Source organism: Carcharodon carcharias, chromosome 9, assembly GCF_017639515.1.
Source record: "Carcharodon carcharias isolate sCarCar2 chromosome 9, sCarCar2.pri, whole genome shotgun sequence".
Taxonomy (NCBI): Eukaryota; Metazoa; Chordata; class Chondrichthyes; order Lamniformes; family Lamnidae; genus Carcharodon; species Carcharodon carcharias.
In genome coordinates this window covers 158,426,503-158,451,792 of record NC_054475.1, presented here as the reverse complement: position 1 = coordinate 158,451,792, position 25,290 = coordinate 158,426,503, and the positions used below count along the sequence as shown (strand labels likewise).

At 43.9% G+C, this 25,290-nt stretch overlaps 1 protein-coding gene across 1 annotated transcript in view; it reads left to right on the top strand.

Annotated features, from left to right (window-relative positions):
* il1rapl2 (interleukin 1 receptor accessory protein-like 2) overlaps window positions 1-25,290 on the top strand; it is a 557,469-nt gene that overhangs the window by 470,981 nt on the left and 61,198 nt on the right. Inside the window, exon 6 of the mRNA XM_041196196.1 lies at window positions 20,947-21,076. Within this exon, the coding sequence (XP_041052130.1) occupies window positions 20,947-21,076 (130 nt within the window). The remainder of the gene's footprint in view (window positions 1-20,946; window positions 21,077-25,290) is intronic.

Here is a 25,290-nt window from a genome sequence, read left to right as displayed (position 1 = left end):
GGTGGTGGACAATTAAACAATTCACTGGAGGAGGTGGCTCCACAAATATCCTCATCCTCATTGATGGGGGAGCCCAGCACATCAGTGCAAAAATAAGGCTGAAGCATTCGCAACAGTCTTCAGCCAGAAGTGCCAAGTGGATGATCTCACTCTCCTCTGGAGGTCCCCAGCATCACAGATGCCAGTCTTCAGCCAATTCGATTCACTCCACATGATACCAAGAAACAGCTGAAGGTACTGGATACTGCAAAGGCTATGGGCCCTGACAACATTCCGGCAATAATGCTGAAGACTTGTGCTCCAGAACTTGCCACGCCCCTAGCCAAGCTGTTCCAGCAGAGCTACAACACTGGTATCTACCCGGCTATGTGGAAAATTGCCCAGGTATGTCCTTTACACAAAAAGCAGGATAAATCTAAACCGGCCAATTACAGCCCCATCCGTCTCTTCTCAATTATCAGTAAAGTAATGGAAGGGATCATCGACAGTGCTATCAAGTGGCACTTGCTTTGCAATAACCTGCTCACTGATGCCCAGTTTGGGTTCCGCCAGGGCCACTTAGCTCCTGACCTCATTACAGCCTTGGTTCAAACATGGACAAAAGAGCTGAACTCCTGAGGTGAAGTGAGAGTGACTGCCCTCAACATCAAGGTAGCATTTGACCGAGTGTGGCATCAAGGAGCCCTAGCAAAACTGGAGTCAATGGGAATCTGGGGGAAAACACTCCACTGGTTGGAGTCATACCTAGCACAAAGGAAGATGGTTGTGGTTGTTGGAGGTCAGTAATCTCAGCCCCAGGACATCACTGCAGGAGATCCTCAGGGTAACGACCTCAGCCCAACTATCTTCAGCTGCTTCATCAATATAGTCAGAAGTGGGGATGTTCGCTAATCATTGCACAATTTTCGGCACCATTCACGACTCCTCAGATACTGAAGCAATCCATGTCCAAATGGAGCAAGACCTGGACAATATCCAGACTTGGGCTGACAAGTGGCAAGTAACATCTGCGCCACACGAGTGTCAGTCAATGACCATCTCCAATAAGAGAGAATCCCACCATTTCCCCTTGATGTTCAATGGTATTACTATCACTGAATCCCCCACTATAAACATCCTGGGGGGATACCATTGACCAGAAACTGAACTAGACTAGCCATATGAATACTGTGGCTACAAGAACAGGTTAGAGGCTAGGAATCGTGCGATGAGTAACTCGCCTCCTGGCTCCCCAAAGACTGTCCACCATCTACAAAGCACAAGTCAGGATCGTGATGACTCCCCACTTCACTGGATGAGTGCAGCTCCTATAACACTGAAGAAGCTTGACACCGTCCAGGACAAAGCAGTCCACTTGATTGGCATCACATCAACCAACATTCACTCCCTCCACCACCGATGCACAGTAGCAGCAGTGTGTACCATCGACAAGATGCACTGCAGGAATTCACCAAGGCTCCTTAGATAGCACCTTCCAAACCCATGACCACTAGCACCTAAAAGGATAAGGGCAGCAGATAGATGGGGACACCACCACCTGGAAGTTCCCCTCCAAGTCACTCACCATCCTGACTTGGAAATAAATCGCCGTTCCTTCACTGTCGCTGGGTCAAAATTGTGGGTGTACCTACACCACATGGACTGGCAGCAGTTCAAGAAGGCAGCTCACCACCACCTTCTCAAGGGCAACTAGGGATGGGCAATAAGTGCTGGCCCAGCCAGCGAAGCCCAAATCCCATGAATGATTTTTTTTTTAAAATGAGTTCAGTGGGATGAAGGAGTCTGGGGTGGGGGGGTGTTTAGGAGTAAGGGAGGGCAATGTCCATGTCAACTTGCAAGGGAAGGGTCTGTGGAGTCAATGACTGCCTTCGGGGGAGCAAAATGAGGGTGGGCATGGTATCAGGGAACGGTGAGAATAAGAGAAGGCAGAGTGAGCCGGTCGGGTGGGTGAATGAGGGTGCAATGGCATTGGTAGAAGGAACGGCAAGGGTCGTTAATGGGGACTTGGAGGTAGACATGGACCCTGGCAAGGGAAGGAGGAGTTCGGGGAGGTCAATGTGAATGGCGATGGGAACTTTGGGAAAGTAGGGAATGTGCACGTTCACCTGGACACCCCGGAAAGAAAAGGGTTCTGGCTCATAGGTGAGGGTGGGGAAGTGGAAGCGGGGGTCGATAGTGATGAGGGAAGGGACATGGGTGACTGGGGGCAGGGGAAAGGATGGGTGAGCTAAAGACAAATGTGACACGCACCATGCTTCTTAAACCAAAAGTAAAAGGAGACTCATGGTGGAAGGGCACAGGTGCTGCATGAGAATATAAACAGTGAGTGCGCAGAGAATCAGGTTGGCTCAGGTGGACAACTGAAAGAGAACCCCAGCAGGCAGCACTGAAAATGCTCAGGACATTGAGTTGATTGTAATGGTGGAAGGATGCACGTGCATGGGAGAGTGCTTGCACGAGGCCCCAAAAAGCCCTGCCACACATATGCTTCTCCCTCGAGTCTGCTCCTTCTCCAGGGCAATTAGGGTGGGGAATAAATGCTGGCCTAGACAGCAAAGCCCAAATCCCATGAATGAATAAAAAAAGGAGAGTTATACGGACTCGAAACATTAACTCTGTTTTTCTCTCTCGACATATGCTGTAGGGCCTGCTGAGTTTTTGCAGAATTTTCTGTTCTTATCCCTTGAGTTTATGTTGTGTTCCTTCGGGACAGTGTAGGAAGCCAAGGACAGAGAGGTCAGTGCGAGTTGGACAGAAAGTTAAAAGGAGAGGCGACCGGCAGCTCAGGATCAGGCTTGTGGATTGATCAGAGCTTTCCACAAAGTGATCACCCAAACTACATTTTGATCTCCAGAAGGTAAAGAAAACTACACCGTAAGCAGCAAACACAGCTCACTCGATTGAAAGAAATACAGGTAGATGAAATGTTTTACCTGAAGGACTGTTTGGGTCACGAGAGCAGAGGAGATAAAAGGGCAGGCATTGTATCCCATGTGCTACAGGAAGGTGCTGTGCGAAGAGGAGAGGGCGAATGGATTTTACACTCTTACAATGTCAAAATTACCCACAATGTTTCTTTTTACAGAGATTGATAGATCAGTTGTGGATTAAAAAAGCATCTGTGCTTTTTTAATAATTCAGATTTTTAGCATTTGACAACTTGTTCCTCGGCTTACATCTTTGGCACTAAATAAATAATATAAGAAATAAATTAAAGTGCTTTGTCTAACACAAAATAAATGGCCAAATTATTTAAAGGAGAAACAGAAATTGCTGGAAAGCACTCAATATGTCAGGTAGCATCTGTAAAGAGTGAAACAGAGTGAAGATGTCAAGTCAATGACCTTTCACCTGAACTAATAGCCAGTCTGTTCCCAGTAATGGTTGAAAAGCTAATAGGAAGTTAAACCTAAGCCCCATATGCTCTTTCCGATGAACGTAAGATTTGGAGAAATGCCAGGAAGTGATTCCAGGTATGCTGGCCAACATCTAACCCTCAGCCAACACCTAAAACATTTATCTCACTGTATGTTGTGGCAACTTGCTCTGCATCATTTGGCTGCTCTGTTTTCTACATTACAACAGTGACTACATGTCAAAAGTCCTTTATTGGCTGTTAACTTTGGAGAGACAATGACATTGTGGTAATGTCACTGGACCAGTAACCCAGAGGCCCAGGCAAATGCTCTGGGCACATGAGTTTGAATTTACAGTTAATAAACCTGGAATTGAAAGCTAGTCTCAGTAATGATGACCATGAAACTATCATAAAGACCCATCTGATTCACGAATGCCTTTTAGGGAAAGTAGTCTGCTATCGTAGCCTGGCCTGGCCTACATGTGACTCCCGACTCAGAGCAAAGTGGTTGATTCTTAAATGCCCTCTGAAATAGTTTATCCAGCCACTCAGTTCAAGGGCAATCAGGGATGGGCAACAAATACTGGCCTTGCCAGAGATTGCCCACATCCCATGAAAGAATAAAGGAAAAAAATACTTTGGGGTGTCCCATGGGCTGTATTCTTTCTTTGCCTGTTGACCAGTTCCTTTGTACACAATTCTCTTACCAAGGCACATTTTATCTTAAACAGAATTGGAAAAAAATATCAGTAGCAAATTACAGAGAATAAAATGCGTAATTCAGCAACATAAACTGGGTCAATTAATTAATATGAGGCTTGGTTTGACTCTCCCCCATTGATGGGTTCAAAAGTGGGAGGACGGGGGAAGCATGGTGGGGGGGGTGGTGCTTGTTAAATCCAGCGGGTGTCCTACACACCACCTACCCATCTGCCCTACACCCATCACAATTATACCAACAGCGAGGGTGGTATTAGGCAGCCTGCTTTGCAGTAGGCCAATTGAGGCCCCCCTAAGTGGGCAATTAATCCCACTTAAGGACATCATCCTGCCACCACCAGACTTAACCAGTGGTGGAAGTGGCCTTTACCAAGTGACCAGCTCAGCAGCTTTCCCTGTGTAGGCTGGAGGTGGGCAAGGGGGTAGGTTTCCCCCTTAATGGGCCACCAGGCCCTGAGCTGTTACCTCTCCCCGGATTGCCCCGATCCAGGGCCAGTCTAATCTCAGCTCCTGTTCCCCGTTGCCACCACCCCACCCACCCCCCCCCTCCCCCGCACCCTCCTACCTTCCCCCACCTCACCAGGGTCTGCCAGCTTGCCACATGACAAGATCCTCAATTGGCTGAGTGAGTGAGTGAAAGGTCGCATTTTAAAATCTGGATAAGTGTGTAATAATTATTTGTTTTAAATTTATTTTTATTTTTAATTTATTACCTTTCTTTTTAAACTCATAAATAGCTTGCTGCTGATATTATTTAATTGGCACACTCACTCTGAGGGTAAGAAAACACACACCTCTTACATACAATACTGATCACAGGCAGTAAATGGAGAAACATAATTCTGTCTGTGGCACAGGGTTCTCACCGGCATTCCATTCAGTGGCCAAGACCCCCGTTGCCAGCACAAGGTTTTGCCCTGGGTGTGCAGTTACTGGTTGGAACTGTACAAGATAACATTGATCATGGAAAAAGACGCAGAAGGTTGGTGCTCAACTATGATTTAATGCCAGACAAATCCAGGAGGACAGAGCTATGCAAAAACTAATGGGAAGAGTGTTAAATTCCTTAGGGTATAAGGGAAGATTGAAGACAGGGACTAAGCCCTGGAAAATTAATTTGCTTACCATCGTGCACTTTGATAAATCTCTTTGCTTGATATCCATGGGAAATGATAGGGAGTTAGAATTCTGAAACGTGGGACACCACAAGGTATGCATGTTACTGTCATCCCTTCTGAGCTATAGGTTAATATAACAGGGCAGCCATGGATTCCCAAGAATAGCTTCTAACGCATAATCAGTTAAGCTGCTTTCCTCAGATATGGTGTGCAGTCACCTTGTGGAGTAAGGACAGGAAACGTGAAATGTTTCAAAACGTTCCTTTTCTAAAAATTCAATCTCGGGTTGTGGCACCATGACCGAGGCTGCCATTTACTGCCTATCTCTCGTAGAAACTGGTGTGTTGCGAGGCCACTTCAAAGGGCGGCTTCGAGTCGAGTCAATCACATTTGTGAGAGGCTGGAGTCACACAACGGCCAGACCAGGTAAGGATGATAGGTTTCCTTCCATAAAGCATATTATTGAGCCAGGAAGGATCTTACAACAGTCCAAAAACCTCATGGCCACTTTTACTGATGACGCCACAGTTGGATTTGAGCTCCTGTTCTGTAGATTACTCCCCCGGGAGAACATTCTGTAAGTACTCAGCAAGTCTGGCATCACCTGTGGAGAGAGAAAAGAGAGTTAACGCCCGAGATTTTCCCAGCACAACGTAAGCCCCGACGTCGGGACCCAGTGCCGGTCAGGGCGGGCAGCAGGACCGCAGCGGCAGCCGACTAAAAGGCCGTCAACAGGCCAGTTGCCTAATTAAGAATAGATGCACACCTCTCCACACTGCCGGCCTGCTCAGAAAGAAATTGAATACAAATAGAGCTTTTCGCAACCACCAGGCATTTCAAAGCACTTTACGGTCAATGACGTTCTTTCATTTAGGAATTTGGTCACTGTCTATTGTTGGAAATGTGGCAGTCAATCTCTACACAGCAAGCTCCCACAAACCGCAATAACCAGATAATCTGTGTTTTTGTGATGCTGACTGAGTGATAAATATTGGCCAGGGCCTGGGGATAACTCCCCCTGCTCTTCTGCGGAGGAGGGTGGGAACATTGGCAGAAATATAAAACTCTGCGCTGTTTCTCTCACCCACATTGAGTATTTCCAGCGTTTTCTTCTTTCGTTGCAGATTTCCAGGCATCCTCAGTTCTTGCCTCTTGCCATTAATCCAGGCCTCTGGATTACTGGCCCAGTCACTTAACCAGTGCTTTAAGTTCATGGTCGTCAATAAAACAAATGCAAAGTCGCTTCACAGGGCAGGTTTTAGGAACTGTACAAAGAAGGTTTGGCTAAAAGATGAAAATGACCAACTGGCTAAAGTAATGACATTGATGCCAACCACAGACAACTTTCTCTGTCATGGAGTCAACCCAACCCATTTATAGGTACACTGGGAAAAGTCCTATAAAGGTTGTCTCTGTCCTCTCCTCTTAACTTCCAGGAAAATTATCTAACTTCACACCAATATCTCCTCCATCTTTTTGTTTTATTCCGAGGGCGTTGGTGATATTTTTACGTGCTTTGCCCCTTTAAACTGTTTTGCTTGGATGTGCATGTGTGGTAACTTAAAACAGCTTACACGTGCGAGGTCTGCAGAGGAACTTTCAGGTTCTGACCAAGCAATGTAGAGGGAATATTGCTTCACACCCTAAGTTACTTATCCTTAACTATTGATTGTTCCGATAATTCTATCATCCCAATAACATATGTGCTGCATTCTACACAGCAGTTAACCAGCTCTACTGTGCAATCCTCAACTTTGTTCCAAACTGGAGATTCATCCTCCTGTTTTATGAAGGAGTTAGTTGACATGGTACTAATTGGTTTCACTGGGAAGCTAGCTCCCATATCCATTAGTCTATAGAAAAAAAGGTGTCCTTTAATTTCAAGCCTTGCTCGAAGCTTGTTGATATTATACTCATATTCCCTGCTTTTGTGCTCCTGGTCCAAGTCAAACGTACAATTATGAATAGATGGATTCCACCTTTTGGTGTACAAATCAGCTTGTGTGTGTAAACTTTTCTAAAATAGTTTTGGTTTTCAATTTCTCATCATCCAGATATTAAACTACAGATCACTGTTATTCAAATAAAGCAGAAGGAATTTCTTTCCTGCTCATATATTTTCTTCATGACAATAAGTTTAGCTCATTTTATCAGCTAAAAGAAAGGGTTAAAATGAATTCTAACCCATTGTGTAGAAGGCAAGCCAACATTATTTAAATGGTAAACAGAATTACCTGGAAAAACTCAGCAGGTCTGGCAGCATCGGCGGAGAAGAAAAGAGTTGACGTTTCGAGTCCTCATGACCCGTCGACAGAACTGTCGAAGTTCTGTCGAAGGGTCATGAGGACTCGAAACGTTAACTCTTTTCTTCTCCGCCGATGCTGCCAGACCTGCTGAGTTTTTCCAGGTAATTCTGTTTCTGTTTTGGATTTCCAGCATCCGCAGTTTTTTTGTTTTTATTATTTAAATGGTGCTGGTAATTGCCTGTCAAGATTCCAACTAACACTTGCATTTTGCTTATGTAACCTTAATTTAATTCACAACGTTTTATTGTTGTGACCCCCGTAGAGACTGATAGCTTTTAAAAAGAGATATGAATTTCTCAATGACCCAAGGGAAAGAATCAAATGACAAGATTTCACGACAAGACCTTAACAAACTAAAATCAACATCGACTAAAAATTTCTTAATGGGCAACAAATATGCTAAACTACAGAAAAGGTGCCTTGCATTAACTAATTAACTCAACCAAAAATACCTTACAATCAGTTTGTACCTTACACATGCTGCCAAGCAGTTATGTAGCCTTGGAGATTAGGTCCCATGCTTCTCCTAGCTTTCCAATAGGCTCCCTTCTCCTTGTCATGCCGGCTGAGCTTTCCAGTGTCCTTTGAAAGTCCCTTCACTCAGTCGTTTGAGTATCTTCGAACTGACTTTCAAAGTCCTCTCTGGCAACTCCTTGGTTCTAAAATCTCCAAGAGTCCCACCTGTTCTGTCTTTGTTTTTCTGAACTGAAAATCAATCCTTATAAGCAGCCTGCTGTCATACCTGTAACTGCCGTGCTTCTTCACCCAGCAGCATCTCTCTCCCTGACTTCAGGACTCTGAGTCTGAGAACCTATGTCCAGAAAGACCAGTTTGTCCCTCTTTTACATCAAGAAGTGAAAACTGGCACTTGATTTTCTATAGAATTTGGCCTGGGCCTCTTTCCCCCAAGACAACCAAATCACATGTGCCTGTCTCTGGGCAGAATTAAGTCAGATTATATCATCCTCCATTCCAGGACATTCTGTTTACCTTAAATTAAAAGAGACAGTTTAAAACATAACTATCTTGTAAAGTCTCGCTTTTGTAACACTACATTCTGATGCCACTAGATTGCACTTGAGAGTTTGAAAGATTGATAAACCATAAAGTGCCCCACCGAGTGTTATGGCAATAAAGCCCACATTCAACAGAATGTGAATGAAAATTTGTGTTAATTCATTTGAACACTTGTAACACGTCTTCAGCTGCTTGAATCCGCAACAGAGAATATTAGAGATTGGTGGTGGAAGCAAGGGCTTTGCTCAAGCCTTACTTGAAAAAGGCTGATAACTGGCATGCGGGTAATGAAAAAAGCTGTCGTAACTCACTTATGCAGCTTGCAGAAGTTCGGTTTGCACCCAATTGATGTAGCCTAAATCATTCTGCTGTGAATTATAATGTATTTGCAGGCAACAAGCCGGCAGCTCTAATTCACAAAGAAAACCTAAATGTGAAAGCCAAAACGAGGTATTGAGGGGTCCAATACTAACCTTTGCAATGCGTGTATCTGCTTAATCTGAAATTGCAGACAGAAGAATGTTCTTGGAGCTGAGGCTGCAGACTTGGACTGAAGCAGAAAGAGCAAAATATTTTTGCCTGTTTAAATTGTAAATCAGGGCCTCGCTGCAAGTGCCACTGCTTCTGGTGGGGAAGAAAAAAAGCGGAAGAAAATGTGGGGTAAATACACACACAACAATAATCTGAGCCAATTTCCGAGAGCTTCTTCAGCAGGTTGAAGGTCGTAATGTTAATTTACTGCACTGTGGGGGAAATCATATTTTGGGTCTAATCCCGGACAGAAGGTCAATCAGCCCTATCGCATCTCATTGACACAACACAGGAATGCCTGGCGAAATATTCTGGGGTGAGAAATTTGACTGCGTTGTGCCAGGTTGTTTTCCCAGCCAGGAATTGCATTAATTTTACTGCAGGACAAAATTAAATCTGCTCCCTAGAGATAGGAAGTCCTGCTCTAAAACAGATTACTCCAACACCACTGTCATGGAAACACCACCACCTTCATGATCCCACCACTACCACCCCCCCATGTCACACACCATCCAGACTTAGGACTATAAACTATATCACTGTTCCTTCACTATCGCTGGGTCAAAATCCTGGATTACCCTCCCCAACAGCACCCTGGGTGTATCTACACCAAATGAACTGCAGTGGTTCAAGAGGGTGGCTCACCTCCACCTTCTCAAGGGCAATGCGATGCCAACATCCCATCAACAAATTATTAGAAAAAACTACAACTGAAACTACTATTCAGAAAGCATTGCTGACTGTACAGAATAAGCCATTGCTTTAATGTTGTTCTACAATAAGCTAGTTTATTCTGTAAAATACCCCTCATGAATATGTCACAAAAATAGGATCACGTTTGTACAATTAATCCTTTAGGACATCTTCACTTAAATCACTACAGAGTCACTCAGTTCAATCTGATTGTTAAAACATTTTAGCACTAAGTTTTCACTTTGCTGTGTTAGTTTCATTTCAATCATTCAAATGACTGGAAAACACTAATTTCTTAGCACAAAATGGGTTCGAATTTTGAGAAGCATTTGAGTTCTGGAGCTTACATTTAAATTAATTGCATAGAAGCCTTTTAAATGCTACCACTTTCTTTATGAGTTCTTAACCCCCTTTCATTTTGCAATATTCACACTTGTCCTCGTTCCCGCAACCTCCAACGAAATGTACCTAATCGCCATCGAGCCACAATGTTCTGAGGGGAACTGGCAAATCTCTGAAACCCAAAATGTTTTATTGCAATAAAATTACCACGTTCGTCAGCAGTTCTATCCACATCCTTCTGACAGTAAGCTTTCATCTGCTTTTAAAGTATTAGCCTTCATGCTTTTTTAGTGAATTACTTCAACAGTTATCAGCACTTGACATATCGTCAACTCTTGAGACCACCTGCCACATCTTTGTGTTCAAATTCATTTAGTGGCGCCAGGTTTCAAGGTAAGACCTGCCTTGCTACATCTTCTGCAGAAATTGACTTTTGTTTCTGAATTGTTGTCTTTGTCTCTCAGGATTAGTAAAATAAATTATGGTTATTGGTGATTAAAGAAATGAGAATGGAATGTCTTCTTTAATTTAAAATAAAAACAGAAAATGCTGGAGATACTCAGCAGATCTGGCAGCATTTGTAAAGAGAGGAACAAAGGCCCAGATTTTCGCCCCAAGGGAGAGCCTCTCCAGCATTATGAAAAACCCCAAAAGTAGCGAAAAATCCTAAGCCCCGCCCCCGAGCCTGGCATTTCCCATCTTCGCGAGGGCAGGACTGGAGTCGGGCCAGGGGTTCACATATGCATGATTCGGGGAGGCAGCTGACCATGTAAATCACCAGCTGCCTCCTCTGAAGTGGGATTTTGGAAGAGCAGGAATGTGGAATCTGGAGTGTGCAGATCAGAACAGGTAAGAGGAGGTCTGAACTTGGTGGGTGTATATAGATAAGCAAAGTACCCCTTTGGAGAGGTAAAGTACTCCTTTGGATAGGGTCCAGGACACCTTTTGGCAAAATAAGTCACCCTTTGGTATTATTAAAAGTGAACATGATTATGCACAAAATCATTGGAGCTATCAAGCTGTCAAAGAGCTGTCCAGATGTGAAGGAATTGTTAGAGAGCTATCCAGCTGTCAAATCTGCCAAAGCTATCTAGGAAATGTCAAACATGTCAAAGCTGCTGACGCTATCCAGGAAGCTCCAGAACTGCCCAGGAAGTGTCAAAGCTGTCAAGGAACTGTCCAATGATACTAGGTAAGTTGGCATGGAGGGATTAAGGGCAAAGAGCAGTGGGTGATGGACATAGGTTGGCATGACTTGACACTAAGATTGCCATAGGGGATGTGAGGGCCGTAGGGGTGGCTAGATGGGCACTAAGTTGGCATGGAGACATGGGGACCATGGTGGGGGGGGGCTGTGGTTTGTCATAGGTTGGCATGGATGAGTTATAAGAAGTGTGGGGGTGAGGATGGGTGAGGGCAAGAGGAATGTGTTTTTGGTTTATTTTTCTGTATTCTTTATTTAATCACAATGCTGTGGCACAGAGGCAGGCCTTATGCCCAGCCCACCTCCAGGCCCAGCAACCTCTGTATTCATTCTAGGGTCACCCACCCTGACACCTCCCAACCGAAAATCCGACCTGTGGGTGGACATTGTTAAACGTTTGGGTTCACTTAGCTGGGAAATCTCCGGACTCTGTGAACCTGACCGAGGGACATAAATCTGGGCCAAAGTGAACTTTTCAGGTGCAGGAGACGGACAGGAGGACAGATGCCCCCTATCCAGACCCCCAGACACTGAAAAGGCAGTGGGAGCAGATTGAGGTGATGAGTGCCATGCTTGTTGTCATGCAAGCCTAGTCTTGTGCTGCGCAGGCTCTCAGACAGCTGCCTTCATGGCTGTGGATACCAGTGTTTAAAGGGGCATACAGACTCTCACAGACACCCAGCCATCTGCATTTCAATCTTTTCAATAGCCCAAAAGATGACGCTGTCCAAAGCCAGGCCTTCTAGGCTCAGAGTTGCTTGAGGGCATCCTTCAAGACTACCTGCAGTCGATCCCTAGTGAAAGTCAGCAGCCTTCAACCAGCCATTGGGGTAGCACTAAGACAGGCAAATATACCCAGGAGGTAGGCACTCGTGTGCATCTAAGTAATGCAAAAGGAGGATTAGTTGACTGTTATCTGGAATTCAAAATGGCTTGTTTGATAAATTTCATTTGGAATAGTTGTTAAATGTTGGTTTTTATTTCAGGAGTTTGGCCAGGAGAATGCTACGATGATCAGTGCCAAAGGGAAGATAAGGTTGTACAAAGGGGAATTGATGTTGTAGCCTTTTGTATCAAGGTCAGCTTGCCTGCAAAGGTGTATTGATTGGCTCCTCCCTCCCTTCTCAGCTACTTGTGATATAAAACTGGTGGGAAGGGCTATGCCCCCATGATGGTGATGCAAGCGGGTACAGCAGACCACAGTGAATCATGACACACAACCTGGTTAGTATTACAGGGCTCCTGCAGAGAAGTCCAGGCAGTGGAAGTATTACTTTAACACCTTATTGGTCTGTTTGATGCTGTTTCTTGAGGAAACAATGCTTTCATTATATCCATTTTGCCCACTGGCATTTGGGCTGTGCACTAGTGTCATAAGCTGGGTAGATGATCAGTTGATAGCCCTTGTCACCCAGCGGTCACTTTCTGGTTTAACTTGGCACCTCAAGTCTTCATGCTACAGTGGGCTGGGCCAGAATAAAGGCATCGTACTGCTGCCAGGATACCTAGCGTTCAGTTGCCAGAAGTGCTGAGCATGGTCACACGCCAACTGTGCATTCAGGGAGTGGAACCCTTCATGGTTGGGGTACATCTATGCAGAGTCAGCAAAGCCACATGGGTGCTGTCAGTAACACTCTGCAACATGGGAAAGCTCAATGTCCTGGCGAAGCCACATACACACTCTGCCTGTTTCTCTTTGCTGGAGGGAATGCCATGTACTCGCTGGACCTGCATTAAGAGTGTCAATCACTTCCCTTTTGCGGCAGTGACCAGCAGACCTGGACATACTAAAGATGTCACCTGCTGCGGCCTGGAAGGATCTCGACACAAAGGAGTTCGTTGCCACCTTCACAGACACCAGCAGTGCCATCCTTGCCCTCTCTGAGGCTTCAGTTGTGCCTGCAAAGGATGACAGATTTCAGTGAGAGCCTCCTTCTTAAGACAGAGGCCGGGATTTTCCGGCCCTGTCAGGGGTGGGACCCGCCGAGGGTGAGGCGGCGCTCCAGCAAGAAATCCATTGACCTGTGGCGGGACCGGAAGATCCCGGCGGTGGGTGCGGAAAATCCCGCACAGACACACGTCCTCAGTGAGGCTGAGGCTCCCTGAAGGCCCTGGGTGAATAAGGTCTCCTGATGACAGGCCTTATCCTCCTCCTCCTCCTGCCTTCTGTGTTGCTTCTGCTGAGGATTGTAGACCAAGGGCTGGGAGCAAGTGGCCTGACCAGAACGCTTGATGATAAAACCAACACCTTCACCACACACATCAATCCCCAGGGATTTCACCAACTTTAAACCGCACTAGAAAACTCGCTGGACTTCTACAAACCATGAGAGTGCCAATCGAAATTAATCAATAACTAACTTGAAAGTAGCTGATGATCTATTTAAAAAGCATTGAGGAGGGTCCTTCCTGCTGCTGGAAGTATACGTAGCTGTGCGTGTAGAATATCAGCTGGAGTGTTGATGTCGGAAGGGGCAGCATTGGTGTCAAGTCAGCTTTGCACCCTGATTGATGTCACCATCTGCCTACCCTGCATAGCTCCAGCACACACCTCAAACGTCTTAACTAATGCCCTCACCAGAATGGCATCCGGCAGGGATTCATCTGGAAGTGCGTGCGCGTGGCCCAAATGTCATTCTGTTACCAAAGTGGCTCCCCGAGCTCTGAAAATACAGGTGCTATGGAGCCAAATTTTGCAATCCTGACCACTTCAAGTATCAAGATGTGTACTCCCAAACTTACTCCTGCTGTCGCAGACATGTCATATGCCTGTAAAGCCTATTGGAAGATGGACACTTTACTTTAAAAAAAGCAGTATGAAATATGGACAAGATGGACTCCAGTGGGATCAGCTAACTTATGTTGTGGTTTCTATGCAGACAAAGATTAACTTCATGTCCAGGCATGTCTCTGGAAGGTCATTAAGATGTAAATGGCCTTCCCAGGTTTTGATGACCACCCTTTCTCTTTCACTTGAAGAGACTATAGTAACAATGGCCATTAGACTTGCTGGCCCTGTAAAGCTGGGATTTCAAATAAAACAAAAACATTCAGGAGGCTATTCATGGCTGGAAAGCTGATGGGACATCATTCATTCCCCATTGTATGTCAATTACATCTGGCATCAACCCAATGTGTAGACAATGGAATACACTGATACTGTTGTCACATGACTGAAAATGGCTGGAGATAGCCAATACTTTATTAATCCACAAAGGCTGCCCAGTGAGTCAGTGTAACATATGCAAAGACCAGAGGGAAGCCATCTCTTGCTCAACACAAGATTGGACCCTGCCTTGAAAGGAAGGTCATCCGAGGGAGTGAAGTGGGGCTAATTTGTTTTACCTGCAAAATTATATTTCTTCAACCACAATTTCAACTGAAAAGCCAGGAATTTCCAACCTCCATTGTCTTTAGGAAACCAAGAGAGAATCCTTCAGGCCGGCAACATTTTAAATCGACTACCATCTTAAGGACTGTTTAAAGAAGTGACCTATTTATTTTACCCTTTGAGCAATGTAAGTGCATGTTACATCTTCAGAAATAATTTCTCTTGTATATATGTGTGTGTGTGTATCTAGTATGTGTGAAGGGTGAGTGTTTGTTGCAATTCCATTTCAGGCTTTGCGTGAAATAAACATTTATCTTTTCTTTTGATTTAAACCTACAAGAAACTTACATTTAATTTCTGTTTGTTGAAGTCACAGCACTCAAGGGGTTAAAACACTCCTTCTCAAAAATACCTCTTGTTGCATTCAACAGAGAGGCGGGAAAAGGGGGAAATGATCCCACCTCTCTCCCTATCTGTAACACTGCTCTATGCTGTCTTTTTGATCTCATTTATTTCCAGGGCAAGGTTTTGCCCTTGGCATGGGAAGCTCGCCAGGGGCAGGCAGGGGCAGTCAGGAAGCTGCCTGCTGCCCGCGATTGGCACCACCCACATTGCTCACCCAGCGTGGAATGTGAGTGGCAGCACTTAGCGCTGTCTGTGCGGGTGGGTTGGGGGGGGGGGTGGTGTTGGGGGGAGGGCGAGCGGGCTTAGTGCAAATTCCGCACATGCTTGCGAAAGAACACTTCAATCTCCCTGACGCATGGAGCTGCCTCAGGGAGGTGAAACGCTCTTTGAAAGAACATCATGAACAAAAATAAACATGTCATGAAACGTGGGCGGGGACATGTTTTTAGTTCAAGTTATTTAATTTTTACTTGCTTTACGAAGCCTCATCCCGCCCCAGGGTGAGGTTTCCTAAAAAAGCGCAAAAGCCCCTTGGCGTTCTCGCCTGCCCGCCAACCGTTAGGCTGGACAGGCAGCGTAAATTTGAAATTAGGTACCTTCTTAAAGGCCTTTTAATTGTCGGCGGGCGCGCTGACGACTCCGGCACACACCCGCCGAGCAAAATGTCACAGGGCTACGCAATGGCGTCGGTACACCTGCCCGACGTCATCACGCTGCATTTTACACTCGAGCGGGTCAGGCAAGTGTCCACCCGCCGAGCTCAATATTCTGCCCCTGGTGTGCCTGCTCAATGGAAGCTTTCTTCTATTCACCCATTCTCTGTAGCTTTTGCAGACGTGCAGAATCACCATGCAACTGTGCTAATGTCCGTAAGGTATTGTCACGCCTCAACTTAAGTCAACTAGGGTCAGCACGCCAAACTAAATTAGTACTCCTGGCCCAGACTCTACTGCATGGGCTTGGATTATTTGTGCTGAGGTCCCTTGCCCATTGTCATCCTAACATAAGTTGTAAACAGTTCCAACTCTAAACATTTTACAGCAAATGTTATAAAACTGTAAACAATGATTATTGCCAGTCACCAGGAGGAGACATGAGGGCTGAATGGCCTTATCTTGTTCCTATCTTCTTCCATACTGATTTTTCAACAGTCCTAGCAGAATTACCCAACTTGTACTGTACCTTTAGCTCACTCTGCAAATGGTTGATGACTGCATCTCGGAAAACACTACAATGATTAATCAAGTATAAACGCTAATGGAGGGACTCAGTATACACTTAGCAGCCGATTTCAATGAGTTAGTTTGGCTTTAATTGAAGTTTGTGAGTTTAAGGGAGATGTTCCGTGTAGGTGAATTCAAAACGACCTCTGGCTTAAAAAAAATCAAAAGCTTAATAAAGTGAATCAAATTGATCTGCTGTCCACCAACATTTTCATTCTGCAATAATTAAAAACAAATATTTTTGCAGCACGCGTTGTTAATTCGATTGAAGTGCATGCCACAGTCAGTTGCACCACACCACATCATCAGATAGCCCAAGCCTGCAGTTTATCTTTTATACAAGGTAATCATTCCTCTAATTGCATATTTAACAGTCACCACCAGATAGTTGAGGAAGGTTGGGCATTATAGTGATTTAAGATCCCTTTTAAATCAGAGTGATGCACCTGGATCCCATTAGAAGAGGTGATTAGATTGCCCAGAACCATAACAAGAAAATTATAGCGGAATAACACTAATTAATAACAGGAGAAAGTAATTTAAAAGGCCTGCATTTTGAGCCCAGCTGGCATCAGCGATTAAGATATATTTCTTTGCTATCAGATGGTTTGAACCCAGACAAGGAATTAGAGATAAAGTTCATTCTGTTAATTACTTTAAAGTGCTGGTTACTTCCACTACATTCCAAACTGAGCTTGGCCTAAATAGCCAAGTGGTTATGGTACTGGGTTTGTAACCCTAAGCTCAAGAGTTCAAATCTCACAATGGCAAACTATGAAACAATGTAACTTCATCTGAAACAGATGGAAACGTGTTTGTACTCGAAAGAGTTACAAAGATACGTTAATTAATTTAAAAGATTATCAAGAGTTCAAATCTCACAATGGCAAACTATGGAACAATGTGACTTCATCTGAAACAGATGGAAACAGGTTTGTACTCGAAAGAGCTACATTCCAAACTGAGCTTGGCCTAAATAGCCAAGTGGTTATGGTACTGGGTTTGTAACCCCAAGATCAAGAGTTCAAAGCTTGGCCTAAATAGCCAAGTGGTTATGGTACTGGGTTTGTAACCCCAAGATCAAGAGTTCAAATCTCACAATGGCAAACTATGAAACAATGTAACTTCATCTGAAACAGATGGAAACAGGTTTACTCAAAAGAGTATCAAGAGTTCAAATCTCACAATAGCAAACTATGAAACAATGTAACTTCATCTGAATAGGAACAGATGGAAACGTGTTTGTACTCGAAAGAGTTACATTCCAAACTGAGCTTGGCCTAAATAGCCAAGTGGTTATGGTACTGGGTTTGTAACCCTAAGCTCAAGAGTTCAAATCTCACAATGGCAAACTATGAAACAATGTAACTTCATCTGAAACAGATGGAAACGTGTTTGTACTCGAAAGAGTTACAAAGATACGTTAATTAATTTAAAAGATTATCAAGAGTTCAAATCTCACAATGGCAAACTATGGAACAATGTGACTTCATCTGAAACAGATGGAAACAGGTTTGTACTCGAAAGAGCTACATTCCAAACTGAGCTTGGCCTAAATAGCCAAGTGGTTATGGTACTGGGTTTGTAACCCCAAGATCAAGAGTTCAAATCTCACAATGGCAAGCTATGTAACTTCATCTGAAACAGATGGAAATGGGTTTGTACTTGAAAGAGTTACAAAAAAAAAACAAAGTTTGCTTGGCCTAAATAGCCAAGTGGTTATGGGTTTGTAACCCCAAGATCAAGAGTTCAAATCTCCCAATGGCAAACTATGAAACAATGTAATTTCATCTGAAACAGATGGAAACGGGTTTGTACTTGAAAGAGTTACTTTCCAAACTGCCCACTAATCCAATCCCACATTGTCGCCGACGCATTGGTTGTCTAAGATGTTGTAATAGTGCAAGTTCTGCCTTTTCAAAAGGGGTAAAAATTTACAGTACAGAAACAGGCCATTTTGCCCACCTACTCGATGCTGGTGTTTCTGCTCCACACAAGCTTCCTCCTACCCTTCTTCATCGCACCCTATCAGCATATCTTTCTGCTCCCTTCTCCCTCATGCCCCTCTCCAACTTCTCTGAAATTCATCCGTGCAATTTGCCTGAACCATTCCATGTAGTGGTGTGTTCGACACTCTAACCATTCTTTGGGTCAACAATCCCTGAACTCATAGAATCAAAGAATGATGCAGCACAGAAATAGGTTATTTGGCCCATTGCGCCTATGCTAGCTCTTTGGTAGAACTCTTTAATACTCCCTTGCTCTTCCCCCACAGCTTTCCCAATGTTTTCCTTCATGCATTATTCCAATTCCCAGTTGAAACTTACTATTGAATCCGCCTCCGTCATCCTTTCAGGCGCAACACTCCAGATCATGACAACCTGCTGTGTAAAAATGACATTTCTCATGTCACCTCTGGCTCTTTTGCCAATCACCCTGCATCTGTATCGAACCATCAACACTTCTTGGATTTATTAGTGATTCTATTATATGTATGATGTCTAGTTAAGGTCTCCCCCACAGGTGGAAATATTTTTTTTAAAATACAGCATGTAATATTTTGTAATTCAAAATATTGCCGCAAGATGCTATGGCCTGCTGTTATGGTGATGCTCTGTGCTATAGAATGGACTCCAGATAAAGTTTCTCATGGTTGCTTATTGCAACCCAGCTATTGAGTAAAGGAAGGGGTTAAAAAAAATGAAAGGACGCTGGCAATTCTTGCACATCTTCTAGCTTTAAATTATGGGATGGCAAGGATAGAAGCCTTGAAGCAAATTTACTGTACATGCTGGAAGATGGTGCTTGACACAAGGTAACTAACCATAGTCCACAAGAGACCATAGGCATTTCTCTCTGTTGGAGAGACAGAAGTGGTTATATAGCTTGAGGGACACCATTCCACATCAAGCACAGAGCTAAGAAGGCAGGCCTCCAAGAACGACGTAAGCCATTACAGGGTTTGAACCCGTAATGTTGGCGTCATTATCCACCATGCTCTAGCCACCTCGCCAACTGAACTAACCAATCCCCATGCGCTTGACAAAGGCAGGGCACAAAATGGTGTTGGATAGAAGAGAAAAGGGTTGGGGGTGGACAATCTCAAGTGAAATGATAAACACGGTGATGTTAGAGTGAATATTTCTGCTAATTCTGCCTCTGACCTTTCATGCCAATCAACAAAGTCATCCTTTTCTATTCCATTGTGGTGTGGCTGCACAAGCAAACGAGTATGAGCGTCTCTGACACTGCAGATCAGATCCTGCTGAATATAATTATTTCCAATGATGTCTCAAGGAACACATTATTAACAGATTAGAAGTTGTATCCTTCAAATCAAAATGTTGGTTTGCTTATATTGTATCCACGTTTGCACATGATTTATCTCACTCGTGTCAATATTTCACAGGCTTGAGTTTACAGTATGCCACAGCCTTAATATCTTAATATGCTGCAGTTGATGCATATCAGAAAGGAATGTTTGAGTAGGGCTTGAATGCTGCTCCAGTATACAGGATTAACAAAATAATTTTGAGGGGTGATAGATACCAGTTGTTGTGTAGGTGTAGACAGTGGCATGAAAAGTTAAGGAGACAAATTGGATGACATGACAATGCAGACCCAGAAATCCTGAGGCCCTCTGGAAGCTTAGGGACAAGACAGAATCTCTGGCTGCCGGCCTGCTAAATCCTTACCCGGTTCTAAATCGCAGTGTTAAAAACGATTCCAGATGATGGTGATACATGCATTGTTTGCAGTGTTATTTGGGGAGGGTGGAGGGTATGCCAGAGGGGGGTGGTAGTTCGGGGAAGACCTTATTCTGGGAGCTACAAGTCAAAAATGGCCGCTTTCCCCATTAGCTGTCTCCATCTCAGGCAGAGGTGGGGCCCACACTGCTTTACCTAAATCAGGAGCCTGCATTTGAGACCGTTATGGGCCCCACTTTCGCTAGGAAATGGGTCTGGCACCACGCAGTCATACTTGGTGTTGCGGGAGAAGTGGGGTGTGTGCCACAGAGATGGAACCAGTTAGAATTCTGACAGATCATGGCAACACGTTTGTCCTGTCTTTTCCTGTAACACCCACATGGTGGGATGGTGGGGTGGGGATTGCAGAGGTTGGCGCACACAAGCAGCCATTTTCTTCGTCCAGTGTCATTTGGCCACTCACAAACAAAATGTGGGAAGCGACTCTGTGGAGTCTCACATTCTGTTCCACCTCTATGGCTGCAGTCCCTCCCCCAGTCTCCCAGACCCAGAAACCTTGTAGCCTGTGGCATTAACCATATGACACCAGCCTTTCGATGAAAAGCGCAGACAGAAGTGTAGAGCCTTTTCTTCCCACAAGAGAAATACCTTTTCATGTGATGAGGCTTGGATTTGAGGAACATATTATGCATCAAATCCCTGCAAGGCTCCGATGAACCAACCACAGCAGGATTTCAACCGCCAGGCTATAGGATCAGCCTGGTGTGCACCTTTTGAAAAAGGGCATCAATATTTGACAGGCTATTTTATGCAGGGACTCAAGCAGAATTTCCAGGTTATGATTTGCAATACCAATTAATCCAATTTTCTTTGAAGATTCCCCCTTTGGTAGGTCTTGCCTGATATAAATTTAGATGCACCCAGGGCTATATATTGAACATGCGAGAAATATGCTGTGAATTGTAAATTCTCTTTGTCTTTCTCTTAATAGGCCGTCCAGCCAGTCTGATCTGCAGGGCATTCTTTGGGTACAGCTCGGTGAACCCAATCATTTACTGGATGAAAGGTGAAAAATATATGGAGGAGCTGGAAGACAGTCAGGTTAAGGAGAGTGATATCAGGTACAGCTCATGGATTTATTATTTACAGCCACACAGTCTAAAGCATTTTTAAGAATTTAACTAATCTTCTAGCCCTATAACTTGATAATGAAATGAGATTTCTCTTTATAGAAATCTTATCACTGTTACAACCAGGTCAACAGGGGTGAACTGACACTTCTCTTTGCCCCACTCTTGAGTTGGTTATAACAGAGTTTGAATTTAAAAAGGAAGTGATATTGCCAATTTTATACATTTAACTGCGTATGGTTCAGTGTAAGAAATAAGCTGGCCAGGTTCCTTAAGTTAACAAATAAACAGTCTTTTTTTTGCTAAAGCTCACTTAGGTAAAGATGTGGGAAATATTAGCAAAAGGTTTGAAATGTACAAACATGTCCAACTACCCATTTATGCACAAACAACACACACACAATGCACCACCTCCTTCCACCACCCAGTATGTAAAAAATAAATAAAGCTCTGGATAGTATCAAATATTAAACACTTGACCAAGTAACAAGTCAGGAAAAAAAATATTCAGAGTGTCCAGGGGCTAGTTTACAGCTCAAGGGTCCCAGATTGCAGTAGCTGCTGGAATTTGGAGTTTCTCACTGGAGACTGTGATGTTGATTCGGAATTCTCCTTTACGAACTTTCGGCTTGCAACAATGAGATCTTCTGGTGGGTTTTTCAAATCACTACCATCTTAGCTTTGATGAGAAGTGTTTGTGAAGAAAGAGAGATGGGATAAGGTTTTTACCTCTGTGGCAGCCTCTCTCTGACCATATCCAAACATCCTGCATCTTTTCACCCAAGAGCAGGATCACGTAACCTCTTCCTGGGTGCCCCACAGACTCAGTGTCTCCATACAAGTAGCTTCTGTCCTTTGCAAATGCAACATGGTAGCTGCTGTAAGCCAGTATCATTTGCTTAGGAAAAGTGTTCTTTTCAAAAAAGTTCAATACATATATATGTCCAGCCAATGACATTATGGAACACATCTTCATAACATTATATAAAATTGCTCTGTAAATTGGCCCAAAATGATTAAGTGGAAAATAACAATCCCTAACCTGCAGTATTTTTCATTCTGGCTTTAAATCACACTTATTTGTTTAAATTGGACATGTGATCTTCCCACAATAGCTCTGCCATTAAGTCACGGTATTGTTAATTGGAAATCTTACTACACAAATATTCTAATCAACCTGAAATGTTCTAGGTACTAGTAAGTCTGTTTCTTGATTCTTGTGTATATTTACCAAGTACTATTTGTTTAAACATTTTTAATTAGCCTAATTCTTTTGACTGGCTTGAAATGCTTCAATTATTCCTCATCGGCTGTCCCTCAATTCAAGGATGATGTCTAATCAGAATCGTTAGTTTCTGCCATGGCTCTCAAGTGACGGAATAAGCCAATTCCCAACCCGCAGATCTTTGGGTATATGGGCAGGATGTCCCATGAGGTAGTGGGATCTGGAGTGCAGGATTTTCTCCTTTTTCTTTCCTTCTCTGCCACTGCCCTGCTTCATCATTAAGACATTTTGACTTAAAGCACGATGCAGCTTGATGGACAAGTTGTTGCCATCCCGAATGATTGACAGTAAGCTCCTCGAGCCATTAATGTCAATGCAGCTGTGTTTCTAGGAAGCCTTCAGAGTGTCTTTGAAAAGGCTTCAATTATTAATTTTCTGAAAGTCTCAGGAATTGCAGCCAAAGCAATTTGGTGAGTCAGTGGATTAGATCATCGTGGTTTTGCCTCAAGAAAAAGGTTGACTCATAAGGAGGAATCGGGTTAGCACCAGATGACAGGTGCAGAATGGCCATTGTGGCTGAATTTCACACCTGAAGAGGTTGGCTCGAGAGTTACTTGAGATTGGTCCTCAGGCCACATCGTCAAGAAACTGGCAGATTGCAGGTGCCAATCGGGCATCTCAATGCAGCTGGCTGGTTGAACCCAGCAGACAATTGCTGGCTTGGATAGCAGCACCCACCCTTGGGTAGATCTAGTGTGGGTTCTGGGGCAAATTGGTAAGGGAAGTGAGTGAGGGGGCTAGCGCAGACCGGAAGTTGCCTCAATAATGATTGGGATCAGAAGGAACCACCCCTTGTTCCTTCTGGTTCCACATTAAGGCAATTTTATTTTTAAAAAAAGATTACTTGTCTTTGGCATCCTCATGTCTTCTTAAAGACCTTTGGTAAGGCAATTGTTTTTGTTCCTGTCATTGACATTAAGCTGAAGAAATATTTGTCAACAACATAAATTTTAAAATTCTCACCCTCCTTCCTTCCATCACCTTCCCCCCTTCATCTTACTGTAACATAATCCAGTTTGCAACACTCCAACATCTCATTACTCCTCCAATTCTGGCCTCTTGTGCATTCTTAATTTTATGGCTCCTCACTTGGTGGCCATATCTTCAGCTGCCTGAGCTCTAAGCTCTGAAATTCCCTCACTAAATGAACTTCTTCTACATCTCTACCTTTCTCGTTTCTTTCAAGATGCCCCTTTACACTACCCCTTGTCACCTATACAATTATCTCCCTTATAAGAAAGAAAGGCTTATTTATACCGTGTCTGAGACAACTTCAGGACTTCCCAAAATATTTTACAGTCAGTGAAGTATTTTTAAAGTGTAGTAGCTGTGGTGATGTAGGAAGTGTGCGCACAGCAAGCTCCCTCAAATAGCAATGTGGTAGTGACCAGATAATCTGTTTCTTGTGATTTTGATTGGAAGATAAAAGTTGGCCAGGACCTAAGGGATAACTCCCCTGCTCATCTTCAAAATAGTGCCATTCTTGCCTCTGAGTCAAAAGATTTGGCTTCAAATCCTATTCCTGAGACCTAAGGTGACATTCCAAAGCAGCGCTAAGGGAGTGCCTTATTGCCAGAAGTGCCGACATTTTCAAGAGAGAGCAGATAAGGCCTCAGTTTTAGTGTTTCATCTGAAAGGTGGCACCTCTGGCAATAAGGCACTTCCTTTTAGATTAGATTTTTGTGCTCAAGTCTCAGGAATGATACTTGAACCCCTTAGTCTCTTGACTCTAGACAAGATTGCTACCCACTGAGCTGGAGCTGACAAACCTAGTGAGTTGATGTCAATGTTTTTTTATCATGCTTCTGTAAAGTGCCTTAGAATGTTTTATTATGTTAAAGGCACTGTGTAGATGAACATTATTGTTGATTATGTCGAACATGCTGTCTTGCAGAGTGACAGAAGTTATAGATTTGAGGGTGATGGTGGAAAGGCAAATCCTGGTATTGTTAATGACAGCTGACCCCACGTTTGTGAATGATGTTGTTGAGAGGTATCTTGTAGATGGCAAACAGGAAGGGCTATCCTACAGTTGACTACACAGAATTGGGTGCGAACATCTTTGGAGGAGAATTACTGGCGGCAATAGAGCGATGCAATAGGGGTGAACCATGAATGCGAGGCAGTGCAGGAGTTTAGATTGTGTAGAGGGCCATAGAGAGGCCAAAGGAACTGAGAGAAGATAATCACATGGAATATCTATCTTAGGCGACTTTGACAAAGAGTTGCCTTGGTGTTATGGGCAGGATGGAAACTGAAAAGGGGGAATCTGCAGGGGTGTGGGGAGAGGGTGGGGGAGTGGAAGAATGTGGATTGTTCCTCAGGAGAGCCAGCATGAACACAATGGACCAAATGTCACCTTCTGTGCTGGAACAATTCCACAATTCTATTCTATCCTATGGGCAATTAAGTAAATGGGCACAGAGTTGGGTGAAAAATATTTGAAGAGGTTCAATCCAGTCTATAGTGGTCAGGAAGATACCAATTTAAGCTGATTACCTCTCACATTCCAAATTATGGGTAACAAAAGAATAAGGAAAAATAACATAGGAAATTGGAGCATTTATACATGACAGGAATTTGCACAGCTTTCAGCTAAGTGGTTGTACTGAAATAACATAAATCAGATGAAGTGTTGCATTGTGACTGACCTCTGTTGTACCTCAGGTAGGAGGTTTATTTGTCACAGGGTGCAGAATGAATCAAACACTCTACATCCCAGCACTTTATCCTTCAAAGTGACCTGTTATATATATATCAATGCAATATAACTGGCTCAAACAGAAAGACAAAGTTTGCTATTACAAATCCTATTACTGTCATTTCACTATTGATTTTACAGTGGCACCTTGGCAGGCTTGCAGCTCTAAACAGAAGCCAGAGGGGAGTGAGATTGAATCCCTAGCTTTGGGATTGATAC